The sequence below is a fragment of the Pseudophryne corroboree genome, chromosome 9 (genome assembly GCF_028390025.1).
Source record: "Pseudophryne corroboree isolate aPseCor3 chromosome 9, aPseCor3.hap2, whole genome shotgun sequence".
Lineage (NCBI taxonomy): Eukaryota > Metazoa > Chordata > Amphibia > Anura > Myobatrachidae > Pseudophryne > Pseudophryne corroboree.
Window position 1 is genome coordinate 112,621,028 of NC_086452.1, and position 12,535 is coordinate 112,633,562.

At 47.9% G+C, this 12,535-nt stretch overlaps 1 protein-coding gene across 2 annotated transcripts in view; it reads right to left on the minus strand.

Annotated features, from left to right (window-relative positions):
• LOC134957687 (ATP-dependent RNA helicase A protein-like) overlaps positions 1–12,535 on the minus strand; it is a 699,701-nt gene that overhangs the window by 605,452 nt on the left and 81,714 nt on the right. For both annotated transcript variants that reach the window (XM_063939766.1, XM_063939767.1), the window contains exons 5-6: positions 8,184–8,290; positions 7,923–8,071 (exon numbers count right to left, since the gene is read on the minus strand). In XM_063939766.1, coding sequence (XP_063795836.1) covers positions 7,923–8,071; positions 8,184–8,290 — 256 coding nt within the window. The remainder of the gene's footprint in view (positions 1–7,922; positions 8,072–8,183; positions 8,291–12,535) is intronic.

Genomic DNA, 12,535 nt, shown 5'->3' on the forward strand with positions numbered 1-12,535 from the left:
GCGGTGATGTTTTGCGGTCACATCCTTCCTGGCTTTGATCAGCGTAGGAATGACTTCCTCCGGAATGCCCTTTTCCTTTAGGATCCGGTGTTCAACCGCCATGCCGTCAAACGCAGCCGCGGTAAGTCTTGGAACAGACAGGGCCCCTGCTGCAGCAGGTCTTGTCTGAGCGGCAGAGGCCATGGGTCCTCTGAGATCATTTCTTGAGGTTCTGGGTACCAAGCTCTTCTTGGCCAATCCGGAACAATGAGTATAGTTCTTACTCTTCTCCTTTTTATTATCCTCAGTACCTTGGGTATGAGAGGAAGAGGAGGGAACACATAAACCGACTGGTACACCCACGGTGTCACTAGAGCGTCCACAGCTATCGCCTGAGGGTCCCTTGACCTGGCGCAATATTTTTCTAGCTTTTTGTTGAGGCGGGACGCCATCATGTCCACCTGTGGCCTTTCCCAACGGTTTGCAATCAGCTGGAAGACTTCTGGATGAAGTCCCCACTCTCCCGGGTGGAGGTCGTGCCTGCTGAGGAAGTCTGCTTTCCAGTTGTCCACTCCCGGAATGAACACTGCTGACAGTGCTAACACATGATTTTCCGCCCATCGGAGAATCCTTGTGGCTTCTGCCATCGCCGTCCTGCTTCTTGTGCCGCCTTGTCGGTTTACATGGGCGACCGCCGTGATGTTGTCTGACTGGATCAGTACCGGCTGGTTTTGAAGCAGGGGTCTTGCCTGACTTAGGGCATTGTAAATGGCCCTTAGTTCCAGAATATTTATGTGTAGGGAAACCTCCTGGCTTGACCATAGTCCTTGGAAGTTTCTTCCCTGTGTGACTGCCCCCCAGCCTCGAAGGCTGGCATCCGTGGTCACCAGGACCCAGTCCTGTATTCCGAATCTGCGGCCCTCCAGAAGATGAGCACTCTGCAGCCACCACAGTAGAGACAATCCACAAAAAAGGAAAAATGAAGCACCTGTGTCTGTGTTTGACCAATTAATAAAAATTAAGTATCTACCAGAACTCACGTTCGCTTCACTCAAGGGGCTGTATACACCCCTAAATATTACAATAGTTAAAACAAAAAGAAAAGAGGAGCGCTCATGTGTTCATGATAGACACCCAATAAATCTATTCAGAGCCGGTAAATAAATAAAAGTAATTTATTCAATTAAATTATACCAATTATATTGATCAAATGACAGTTTAAAATTAAACCCAATATTAAATAGTATCGTGCTGGCCAGCAGTTTCAAATTATCACAAATACTGTTAAAACTTCCCTCAGTAGGGAATCAGTGCACTGAGAAAAAAGTATCAACAAATAGTAACTCTGTATCAGTCAGTGATGGTAACTGTTCCCTGCATAAGGGATCAATGCACTAGGAAAGTTGTCCTGTTGGACCATCAACGTGTATTAACTTTGTATCAGTCAAATGATAACTGAAGCACGCTGAATGGTAAAGGTGTGGGTTTAATTTTAAACTGTCATTTGATAAATATAATTGGTATAATTTGATTAAATAAATTACTTTTATTTATTTACCGGCTCTGAATAGATTTATTGGGTGTCTATCATGAACACATGAGCGCTCCTCTTTTCTTTTTGTTTTAACCACAGTAGAGACACCCTGGTCCTTGCAGACAGGGTTATCAGCCGATGCATCTGAAGATGCGATCCGGACCACTTGTCCAACAGATCCCACTGAAAGATCCTTGCATGGAACCTTCCGAATGGAATTGCTTCGTAAGAAGCTACCATCTTTCCCAGGACTCGCGTGCAGTGGTGCACCGACACCTGTTTTGGTTTTAGGAGGTCTCTGACTAGAGATGACAACTCCTTGGCCTTCTCCTCCGGAAGAAACACCTTTTTCTGTTCTGTGTCCAGAACCATTCCCAGGAACAGTAGACGCGTTGTAGGAACCAGCTGCGACTTTGGAATATTCAGGATCCAGCCGTGCTGCTGTAGCACTTCCCGAGCTAGTGCTACTCCGATCAACAACTGTGCCCTGGACCTCGCCTTTATAAGGAGATCGTCCAAGTACGGGATAACTATAACTCCCTTTTTCCAAAGGAGTATCATCATTTCGGCCATTACCTTGGTAAATACCCCCGGTGCCGTGGACAGACCAAACGGCAACGTCTGGAATTGGTAATGACAGTCCTATACCACAAATCTGAGGTACTCCTGGTGAGGAGGGTAAATGGGGACATGCAGGTAAGCATCCTTGATGTCCAGAGATACCATGTAATCCCCTTCCTCCAGGCTTGAAATAACCGCCCTGAGCGATTCCATCTTGAACTTGAACCTTTTTATATAAGTGTTCAAGGATTTCAAATTTAAAATGGGTCTCACCGAACCGTCCGGTTTCGGTACCACAAACATTGTGGAATAGTAACCCCTTCCTTGTTGAAGGAGGGGTACCTTGATTATCACCTGCTGCGAATACAGCTTGTGAATTGCCTCTAGCACTGCCTCCCTGTCTGAGGGAGTTGTTGGCAAGGCAGATTTGAGGAAACGGCGAGGGGGAGACGTCTCGAATTCCAGCTTGTACCCTTGAGATACCACTTGTAGAATCCAGGGATCCACCCGTGAGCGAGCCCACTGATCGCTGAAGTACTTGAGACGGGCCCCCACTGCACCTGGCTCCGCCTGTGGAGCCCCAGCGTCATGCGGTGGACTTAGAGGAAGCGGGGGAGGACTTTTGTTCCTGGGAACTGACTGTATTTTGCAGCTTTTTCCCTCTACCTCTGGGCAGAAAGGACGCGCCTCTAACCCGCTTGCCTTTCTGGGGCCGAAAGGACTGTACCTGATAATACGGTGCTTTCTTTGGCTGTGAGGGAACATGGGGTAAAAATGTTGATTTCCCGGCTGTTGCTGTGGAAACTAGGTCAGAGAGACCATCCCCAAACAACTCCTCACCCTTGTAAGGCAAAACTTCCATGTGCCTTTTAGAATCTGCATCCCCTGTCCACTGCCGAGTCCATAATCCCCTCCGGGCAGAAATGGACATTGCACTTATTCTAGATGCCAGCCGGCAAATATCCCTCTGTGCATCTCTTATGTATAAGACTGCGTCTTTAATATGCTCTATGGTTAGCAATATAGTGTCCCTGTCTAGGGTATCAATATTTTCCGACAGGGAGTCTGACCACGCAGCTGCAGCACTGCACATCCATGCTGAAGCAATAGCTGGTCTCAGTATAATGCCTGAGTGTGTATAAACAGACTTCAGGATAGCCTCCTGCTTTCTATCAGCAGGCTCCTTTAGGGCGGCCGTGTCCGGAGACGGTAGTGCCACCTTCTTTGACAAGCGTGTGAGCGCTTTATCCACCCTAGGGGATGTCTCCCAACGTGACCTATCCTCTGGCGGGAAAGGGTACGCCATTAGTAACTTTTTAGAAATTACCAGTTTCTTATCGGGGGGAAGCCCACGCTTCTTCACACACTTCATTTAATTCATCAGATGGGGGAAAAACCACTGGTAGTTTTTTCTCCCCAAACATAATACCCTTTTTTGTGGTACCTTGGGTAATATCAGAAATGTGCAACACATTTTTCATTGCCGTAATCATGTAACGGGTGGCTCTATTGGAATGTACACTAGTCTCATAGTAGTCGACACTGGAGTCAGTATCCGTGTCGACATCTGTGTCTGCCATCTGAGGTAGCGGGCGTTTTAGAGCCCCTGATGGCTTTTGAGACGCCTGGGCAGGCACGAGCTGAGAAGCCGGCTGTCCCACATCTGCTATGTCGTCAAACCTTTTATGTAAGGAGTTGACACTGTCACGTAATTCCTTCCACATGTCCATCCATTCAGGTGTCGGCCCCGCAGGGGGTGACATCACATTTATCGGCACCTGCTCCGCCTCCACATAAGCCTCCTCATCAAACATGTCGACACAGCCGTACCGACACACCGCACACACACAGGGAATGCTCTGACTGAGGACAGGACCCCACAAAGTCCTTTGGAGAGACAGAGAGAGAGTATGCCAGCACACACCAGAGCGCTATATAAAGCAGGGATTTACACTACACACAGTGATATTTTCCCCTATAGCTGCTATAATTACACAGTTTGCGCCTAAAATTAGTGCCCCCCCTCTCTTTTTTACCCTATTGAGCCTGGAAACTGCAGGGGAGAGCCTTGGGAGCGTCCTTCCAGCGGAGCTGTGAGAGGAAATGGCGCCAGTGTGCTGAGGGAGATAGCCCCGCCCCTTTTCTCAGCGGGCTTCTCCCGCTTTTTTAGGGATATTCTTGGCAGGGGATTTTACACATATATAGTCCTACTGACTATATTATGTGTAATTTTGCCAATTTAAGGTAATCTTATTGCAGCCCAGGGCGCCCCCCCCCCCCCCCCCCCCCCCCAGCGCCCTGCACCCATCAGTGACCGGAGTATGTGGTGTGCATGGGAAGCAATGGCGCACAGCTGCAGTGCTGTGCGCTACCTTAATGAAGACCGAAGTCTTCTGCCGCCGATTTTCCGGACGTCCTTCTTGCTTCTGGCTCTGCAAGGGGGACGGCGGCGCTGCTCCGGGACCGGACGACTGAGGTTGGGCCTGTATTCGATCCCTCTGGAGCTAATGGTGTCCAGTAGCCTAGAAGCCTAAGCTAGCTGCAAGCAGGTAGGTTCACTTCTCTCCCCTAGGTCCCTCGTAGCAGTGAGTCTGTTGCCAGCAGATCTCACTGAAAATAAAAAACCTAAATATTACTTTCTTTTCTAAGAGCTCAGGAGAGCCCCTAGTGTGCATCCAGATCGGCCGGGCACAAAATTCTAACTGAGGTCTGGAGGAGGGGCATAGAGGGAGGAGCCAGTGCACACCAGGTAGTCCTAAATCTTTCTTAGATGTGCCCAGTCTCCTGCGGAGCCGCTATTCCCCATGGTCCTTACGGAGTCCCCAGCATCCACTTAGGACGTTAGAGAAATAAAAATTATTTTAAACAGCCTCGTTGCAACCCTCGCACACCCAACTGTGATTCGGGTGGTCTTCAGTATGCCGGCTGTTGGGATTCCGGCGCCGGAATCCCGACAGCCGGCATACCGACACTTATGCTCCCTCGTGGGGGTCCAAGACCCCGCTGGAGGGAGAATAAAAAAGCGTGGCGCGCGTAGCGAGTCCGCAAGTGGCTCATTTGCGCTCGCCACACTGTCGGTAAGCCGGCAGTCGGGCTCCCGGCGCCGGTATGCTGGTCGCCGGGAGCCCGACCGCCGGCATACCATACTACACCCTGTGATTCAGTTCTGAGGTCGGGGTTGATATCCAGTCGTTCCCTTTTATTTTCACAGGATCTTTGTGTTAGAAGTCCCTTGAAAGTTATCAAGTATAACATGTCTGACATGTCAGAGTGAAAACACATGGAAAATCCTCTGCTTCAGAGTCCTAGCCTACAAGCAACCAGCAGAGGGAGTACTTACACTATAATAAAACCCCTTCCCCCTGATCTGACTGGCCAGGAAACATGGCCACACTGATGGGGGCGTATAGCCCTTCTGTTCAGCATTTTGGCGCCTCTTACTTATTAAAAAATGTCCGCCACTAAAAGTTTGTACAACTCGTTTTAAACCCCCAGCGCTGTAAAATCTGCCTGGATTGGTCGCTGAACCCAGGTCCCATTGTATACTGGAGTCACTGCGCCTCTCTAGTTTTCACCAGCACTCTGGGTCCCCTGCCCTCCCGGATACTGCACCACCCAGCCCGGCTAAACCGGGTCCCCTGCCACAATCTCTCAATATCCACCCGCCGTTCCTCCACTTAATGCTGAAGAGAGCGAGTGGGACAGAGCACTTGTTACTGCTCCTATTAAGAACGGCATAGCTGGATGCCGCGGCTGCCAGCGGCGGGAGACACTTGCAGTGGTACAGAGCCGGTGGAGAGAGGGAGCGCGTGCATTGTAAGAGCGGTGCAGGGAAAGCTGCTGCGGCTGTCAGCAGCAGGAAATACTAGCAGTGGTACGAGCCGGTGGAGGGAGGGAGCAGCGCAGGGAGAGCTGCTGCAGCTGTCGGCCGCCGGAGACACTAGCAGTGGTACAAAACGTGGAGGGATGCTGCGCTGCTAGTCTGTCCAGCTATCAGTGGTAAGTAGGCAGCAGCGTGCAGAGGGACTAATATCTATAAAGATCTCCTGCACGAAGATCATATTTTATTGAAGTAGGGCCCCTCTCTTATTACCAGTACTCACAGTAAACTGAGATAATCCGGACTCTGTGCTTTGGATTTTCCTGTAGAGAGAGATGCAGATCCCTTTAGCTGAGCTCGTCTCTCTATTGTGAAGACCTTTGTCCCCCTTTTATTAGGTTGACGTAGCCTTTCTTCTTGTGGTAAAGCCCGCGCCCTCCTTTCATTTAGGTGGGATTGGGCACCGTTTTCTCTTGTTAAAGCCTGCACCCTCCTTTTAGTTAGGAGGGATTGGGTCAGTCATAAATGACAAAACACACAAACAAAAAAAAACAAAAAATTATGGAGCAGGAACTCCCATCTGTGCTTCTTTCCTGCCCTGTTAGGACAAGACGGCTCACATCCCTGCCGGGTACTTATCAGCATATACTTGGGGCCAAGGACATGCAGTGAGCTAAATGGGTCAGAAGGCACTGGCTAGCACCAGAGACAGATTTACACACACAATATGAGCCAAAGGGTGCATCTGGACATTACACACAGGTGCAGCAAGATACAGTATACTGTCGGAAATTTGGTGAATTTAGATCAGAGATGTGGGGATAAGATAAGGACTCACCTGCCCTAGACTTTTTACTTCACTTCAGAGTTTTGACTATAAAAAGGATTAGAATAATGCAAAGAAGATATTTCAAACATATTCTTTGTATTTTTCTTATACTTTATACAGTCAAAACTCTTACGCAAACGTTAGTATGACAGGAAAGGCTCTGCCTCACCATACCGCACGTTACTGCTTGGGGCCCCTATAATCCTTGGGGCCCGTTACAGTTGTCTCCTTTGTACCCCCCGTGTCGCCGGCCCCGACAGTGGGGCACATTTAGTCCTTAGTGAGTACATGCCAGTTTCCCTTCAAGTCATGATTATACAGTTATAAGACACATTTTACATTCAAAAGATAATATAAATATATATGCTGTAGTTATGCGACTGGCAGTCATGGGGAGTCAAATGGTCACATAACCTCCCCCTACATCCCACCCCCGGTCACGCATACCCAACCCATATTTTATATATATATATATATATATATATATATATATATATATATATATATATATATATACATATACACATACATACACACACATACACACGTTCGTATAACTCTGCATTAAAGCACATTTATGCACTTTAAAGTCTCCTAGTGCCGCCTATCTCTGGACTCTGTATTTGGGGGAGTTATCTCTCATGTAGGAGGGCACAGGAGCAACTGAACCACTGTCGTGGGGACGGATGGAGTGCCGGATCGTGCACGTGTGTGTACACATAATATACATCACTTTATAAACACTGTTGTGTGAAGGCACCAGAAAACATAGCATATATAAAATGTTACACGCCAATAACTTCAGAAAAAACAAAGCAGTGTATCCAACTACCAGCGCTAAGTTTTCGGCTGAAAAAAATAAATGGGCTATTGGCGTGATTTTAGCTTGACAGTCATTATCGGGTTCTCCCATTTTAGTCCGTTTTTATTTGCTCGAAAAATTACATGTTCCGGCAAACACATATGGGATCTGAGATAAGTTCCTGGACACGTGTTTTTGTGAAAAAATGGGGCTCTAAGGGCTGGGATTTTGTTCTATGTACCTGAGGCAAGTGAAACATAATCCCCATTAAGTGCCAGCTATCAGCGTCAATTGGAAAGCACGGGGGATCCATTAGCCCTGGTAATTTATTGCGGCTATTTGGATACCACACAAAGTATTTTAGTTAACACAGACTTGACAATACTAATAAACCAACCTGGTGTGCTCAGGCCCCATTTGGATGTACTTGTATTTTGCTGGTATCTTTTCTTTCTGAAAGAAACTATTAAGACGGACTTTTGCATTCTCAAGTGTCCACTTCCCATGCAGTTCTGCATTCGAGTCCGGGTCTTCAGAATCCAGAGTCTAACCATACAAGGGAAAAAAAAGGCATGCTGACGGCAAAATTGTTTAGTGGCTTCAACTGAACAGGAAAGTGGTCAGGAAAGACCATGTTCTATTTTTTTTGAGTATTTACATAATCCTCCTGTTCTTCTCCCTCCGCATAATAATCCATCTGGTTGGCTCCATAATCACAATTCGCACCATAAGGACCGTACCACGTATTGCCGAAAGCAGGTGCGCCTTAAGGAAAAGGATTATAGTATAGAGATTTAGTTGGGAGTGCTATGAATCCTTTTTAAGATAAAACAGCTAAAACTTTCCATAACTCTAAAGCACAGGTTCTCAAACTCGGTCCTCAGGACCCCACACGGTGCATGTTTTGCAGGTCTCCTCACAGAATCACAAGTGACATAATTAACTCCACCTGTGGACCTTTTAAAATGTGTCAGTGATTAATTAATACACCTGTGCACCTGCTGGGTTACCTGCAAAACATGCACTGTGTGGGGTCCTGAGGACCGAGTTTGAGAACCACTGCTCTAAAGCAATGGCATAATCCAGGGCAATAATTCAGTGATGATGGTAGGAACTCCTGTTCCTACCGTGAACTCCTGTTCCTACCATGAAACCTAAACCCATGTGCTGTATTGTGCTGTGAGCTTGCAGTGCAGGAGAACCAGTCAGCACAGTCTTCTCCAATAGGACGGAAGCTACTGTATTAGTATGCTATTTTGAATGCACCATCAAAAGTGTAGTTAACTGAATAGCACAGTGTCTGTGAGAGATTAGTTTAAGGAGGCATACTAAGGGTCAGATATAATGAAGTAATCATTATACATTGTAAATGACAGCCCCTTTAAAAAAAAGTCTACGTTTGGCTAGCATGCCGCACGTCGGAAAAACTCAGACTCCATTACATCTAGTTGTAAATTCTAATTTTAAAGCTCAAAGTAAGAAAATTGTGTTACAACAGGGTGCAAGCCAGTTCCTTTATAATAAGATTTTAAACCTAACGGTAATTCTATTTCTCCTAGTCCGTAGAGGATGCTGGGGACTCCGTAAGGACCATGGGGGTACAGACGGGCTCCGCAGGAGATAGGGCACCTAAAAAACTTTTACTATGGGTGAGCACTGGCTCCTCCCTCTATGCCCCTCCTCCAGACCTCAGTTAGAGAACTGTGCCCAGAGGAGATGGACAATACAAGGCAGGATTTAGCAATCCAAGGGCAAGATTCATACCAGCCCACATCAATCATACCATGTAACCTGGAACATACATAACCAGTTAACAGTATGAACAAACAACAGTAACGGTCCAAGACCTATTCCAACTGTAACATAACCCTTATGTAAGCAACAACTATATACAAGTCTTGCAGAGTTTCCGCACTGGGACGGGCGCCCAGCATCCTCTACGGACTAGGAGAAATAGATTTACCGGTAGGTTTAAAATCTTATTTTCTCTTACGTCCTAGAGGATGCTGGAGACTCCGTAAGGACCATGGGGTTTATACCAAAGCATCCAATCGGGCGGGAGAGTGCGTATGACTCTGCAGCACCGACTGAGCAAACGCTAGGTCCTCATCAGCCAGGGTATCAAACTTGTAGAATTTAGCAAAAGTGTTTGACCCCGACCAAGTCGCCGCTCGGCAAAGCTGTAATGCCGATACGCCTCGGGCAGCCGCCCAAGAAGAACCCACCTTCCTAGTGGAATGGGCCTTAACCGAATTTGGTACCGGCAATCCAGCCGTAGAATGAGCCTGCTGAATCGTATTACAGATCCAGCGAGCAATAGTCTGCTTCGAAGCAGGTACGCCAATCTTATTAGCAGTATACAGGACAAACAGAGCCTCTGTTTTCCTAATTTTAGCCGTTCTGGCTACATAAATTTTTAAGGCCCTGACTACATCCAGGGATCTGGAATCCTCCAGGTCACTTGTAGCCACAGGCACCACAATAGGTTGATTTATATGGAATGAAGAAACCACTTTAGGCAAAAATTGCGGACGTGTCCTCAATTCAGCTCGATCCACATGAAAAATCAAGTAGGGGCTCTTGTGTGACACAGCCGCCAATTCAGACACTCGCCTTGCTGATGCCAAGGCCAATAGCATGACCACCTTCCAGGTAAGAAATTTCAACTCAACCTTGTTAAGCGGTTCAAACCAGTGTGATTTTAGGAACTGCAACAGCACGTTCAGGTCCCATGGTGCCACTGGAGGCACAAAAGGGGGCTTGATAAGCAGCACTCCCTTTACAAACGTCTGGACTTCTGGAAGAGAAGCCAATTCCTTCTTAAAGAATATCGAGAGGGCCGAAATCTGTACCTTAACAGAGCCTAATTCCAGGCCCATATCCACTCCTGTCTGTAGGAAGTGGAGAAAACGACCCAGATGAAAATATTCCGTAGGTGCATTCTTGGTCTCACACCAAGACACATACTTTCGCCAGATACGGTGATAATGCTTAACCGTCACCTCCTTCCTAGCCTATATTAAAGTAGGGATGACCTCTCCCGGAATCCCCTTTTTCGCTAGGATTCGGCGTTCAACCGCCATGCCGTCAAACGTAACCGCGGTAAGTCTTGAAATACACAGGGCCCCTGTTGCAACAGGTCTTCCCTCAGAGGAAGAGGCCAGGGATCTCCTGTGAGCATCTCTTGTAGATCTGAGTACCAGGCCCTTCGAGGCCAGTCTGGGACAACGAGTATTGTCTGTACGTTTCTTTGCCTTATGATCCTCAACACTTTTGTGATGAGAGGAAGAGGAGGAAACACGTAGACCGATTTGAACAACCACGGTGAGCATCTACTGACACTGCCTGAGGGTCCCGAGACCTGGCACAATACCTCCGAAGCTTTTTGTTGAGGCGTGATGCCATCATGTCTATTTGAGGAGTTCCCCAAAGACGTGTTATGTCTGCAAAGACTTCTTGATGAAGTCCCCACTCTCCTGGATGGAGATCGTGTCTGCTGAGGAAGTCTGCTTCCCAGTTGTCCACTCCCGGAATGAAGACAGCCGACAGAGCGCTTACATGATTTTCCGCCCAGCGAAGAATCCTTGTGGCTTCCGCCATCGCGACTCTGCTTCTTGTCCCGCCTTGGCGGTTCACATGAGCCACTGCTGTGACATTGTCTGATTGAATCAGAACCTGTACGTTTCGAAGAAGACTCTCCCCTTGTCGAAGGCCGTTGTAAATGGCCCTGAGTTCCAACACATTGATGTGTAGACAGGACTCCTGGTCTGACCAAAGACCATGAAATTTTTTTTCTTGTGTGACCGCTCCCCATCCTCGGAAGCTCGCGTCCGTGGTAACCAGGATCCAATCCTGAATTCCTAACCTGCGACCCTCCAGCAGGTGAGCACTTTGCAACCACCACAGGAGAGACACTCTGGCCCCTGGGGACTGAGTTATTTTCCGATGTAAATGCAGATGGGACCCGGACCACTTGTCCAGAAGGTCCCATTGAAAAGTCATTGCATGGAACCTTCCGAAGGGAATGGCCTCGTAGGCCGCCACCATTTTTCCCAGAACTCGAGTGCATTGGTGAACTGACACCCTTTTTCGGTTTTAGCAGGTCTCTGACCATGTTCTGGATGTCCTGGGCTCTCTCTATTGGGAGGAAGACCTTCATTTGTTCCGTATCCAGTATCATATCTAGGAACGGTAGTCGAGTTGTCGGAATCAACTGTGACTTCGGTAGATTTAGAATCCAACCATGTTGCTGGAGCACTCTCAGAGAGAGCGCCACACTGCTCAGCAATTTCTCCCTTGATCTCGCTTTTATCAGGAGATCGTCCAAGTATGGGATAATTGTGACTCCATGCTTGCGCAGGACCACCATCATTTCCGCCATTATCTTGGTGAAAATCCTCGGGGCCGTGGAAAATCCAAACGGCAACGTCTGAAATTGGTAATGACAATCCTGTACAGCGAATCTCAGGTATTCCTGATGGGGGCATATATGGGGACATGAAGGTACGCATCCTTTATGTCCAGAGACACCATAAACTCCCCCTCCTCCATGTTGGCTATTATCGCTCTGAGTGATTCCATTTTGAATTTGAATCTTTTTATGTACAGGTTTAGGGATTTCTGATTCAAAATAGGTCTGACCGAACCGTCCGGTTTCGGGACCACAAATAGGGTTGAGTAGTAACCTCTTCCCTGCTGGTGCAGGGGAACCTTGATTATCACTTGCTGTATACACAGCGTTTGAATTGCAGCTAACACTATATCCCTTTCCGATGTGGAAGCTGGTAGGGCCGATTTGAAAAATCGGCGCGGGGGCACCTCCTCGAATTCCAATTTGTAACCCTGGGAAACTATTTCCAACATCCAGGGATTCAGGTCTGAACTGACCCAGGCCTGACTGAAAAGTCGAAGACGTGCCCCCACCGGTGCGGACTCCCTCAGGGGAGCCCCAGCGTCATGCTGTGGGTTTTGGAGCAGCCGGGGAGGACTTTTTGTTCATGGGCACCTGCT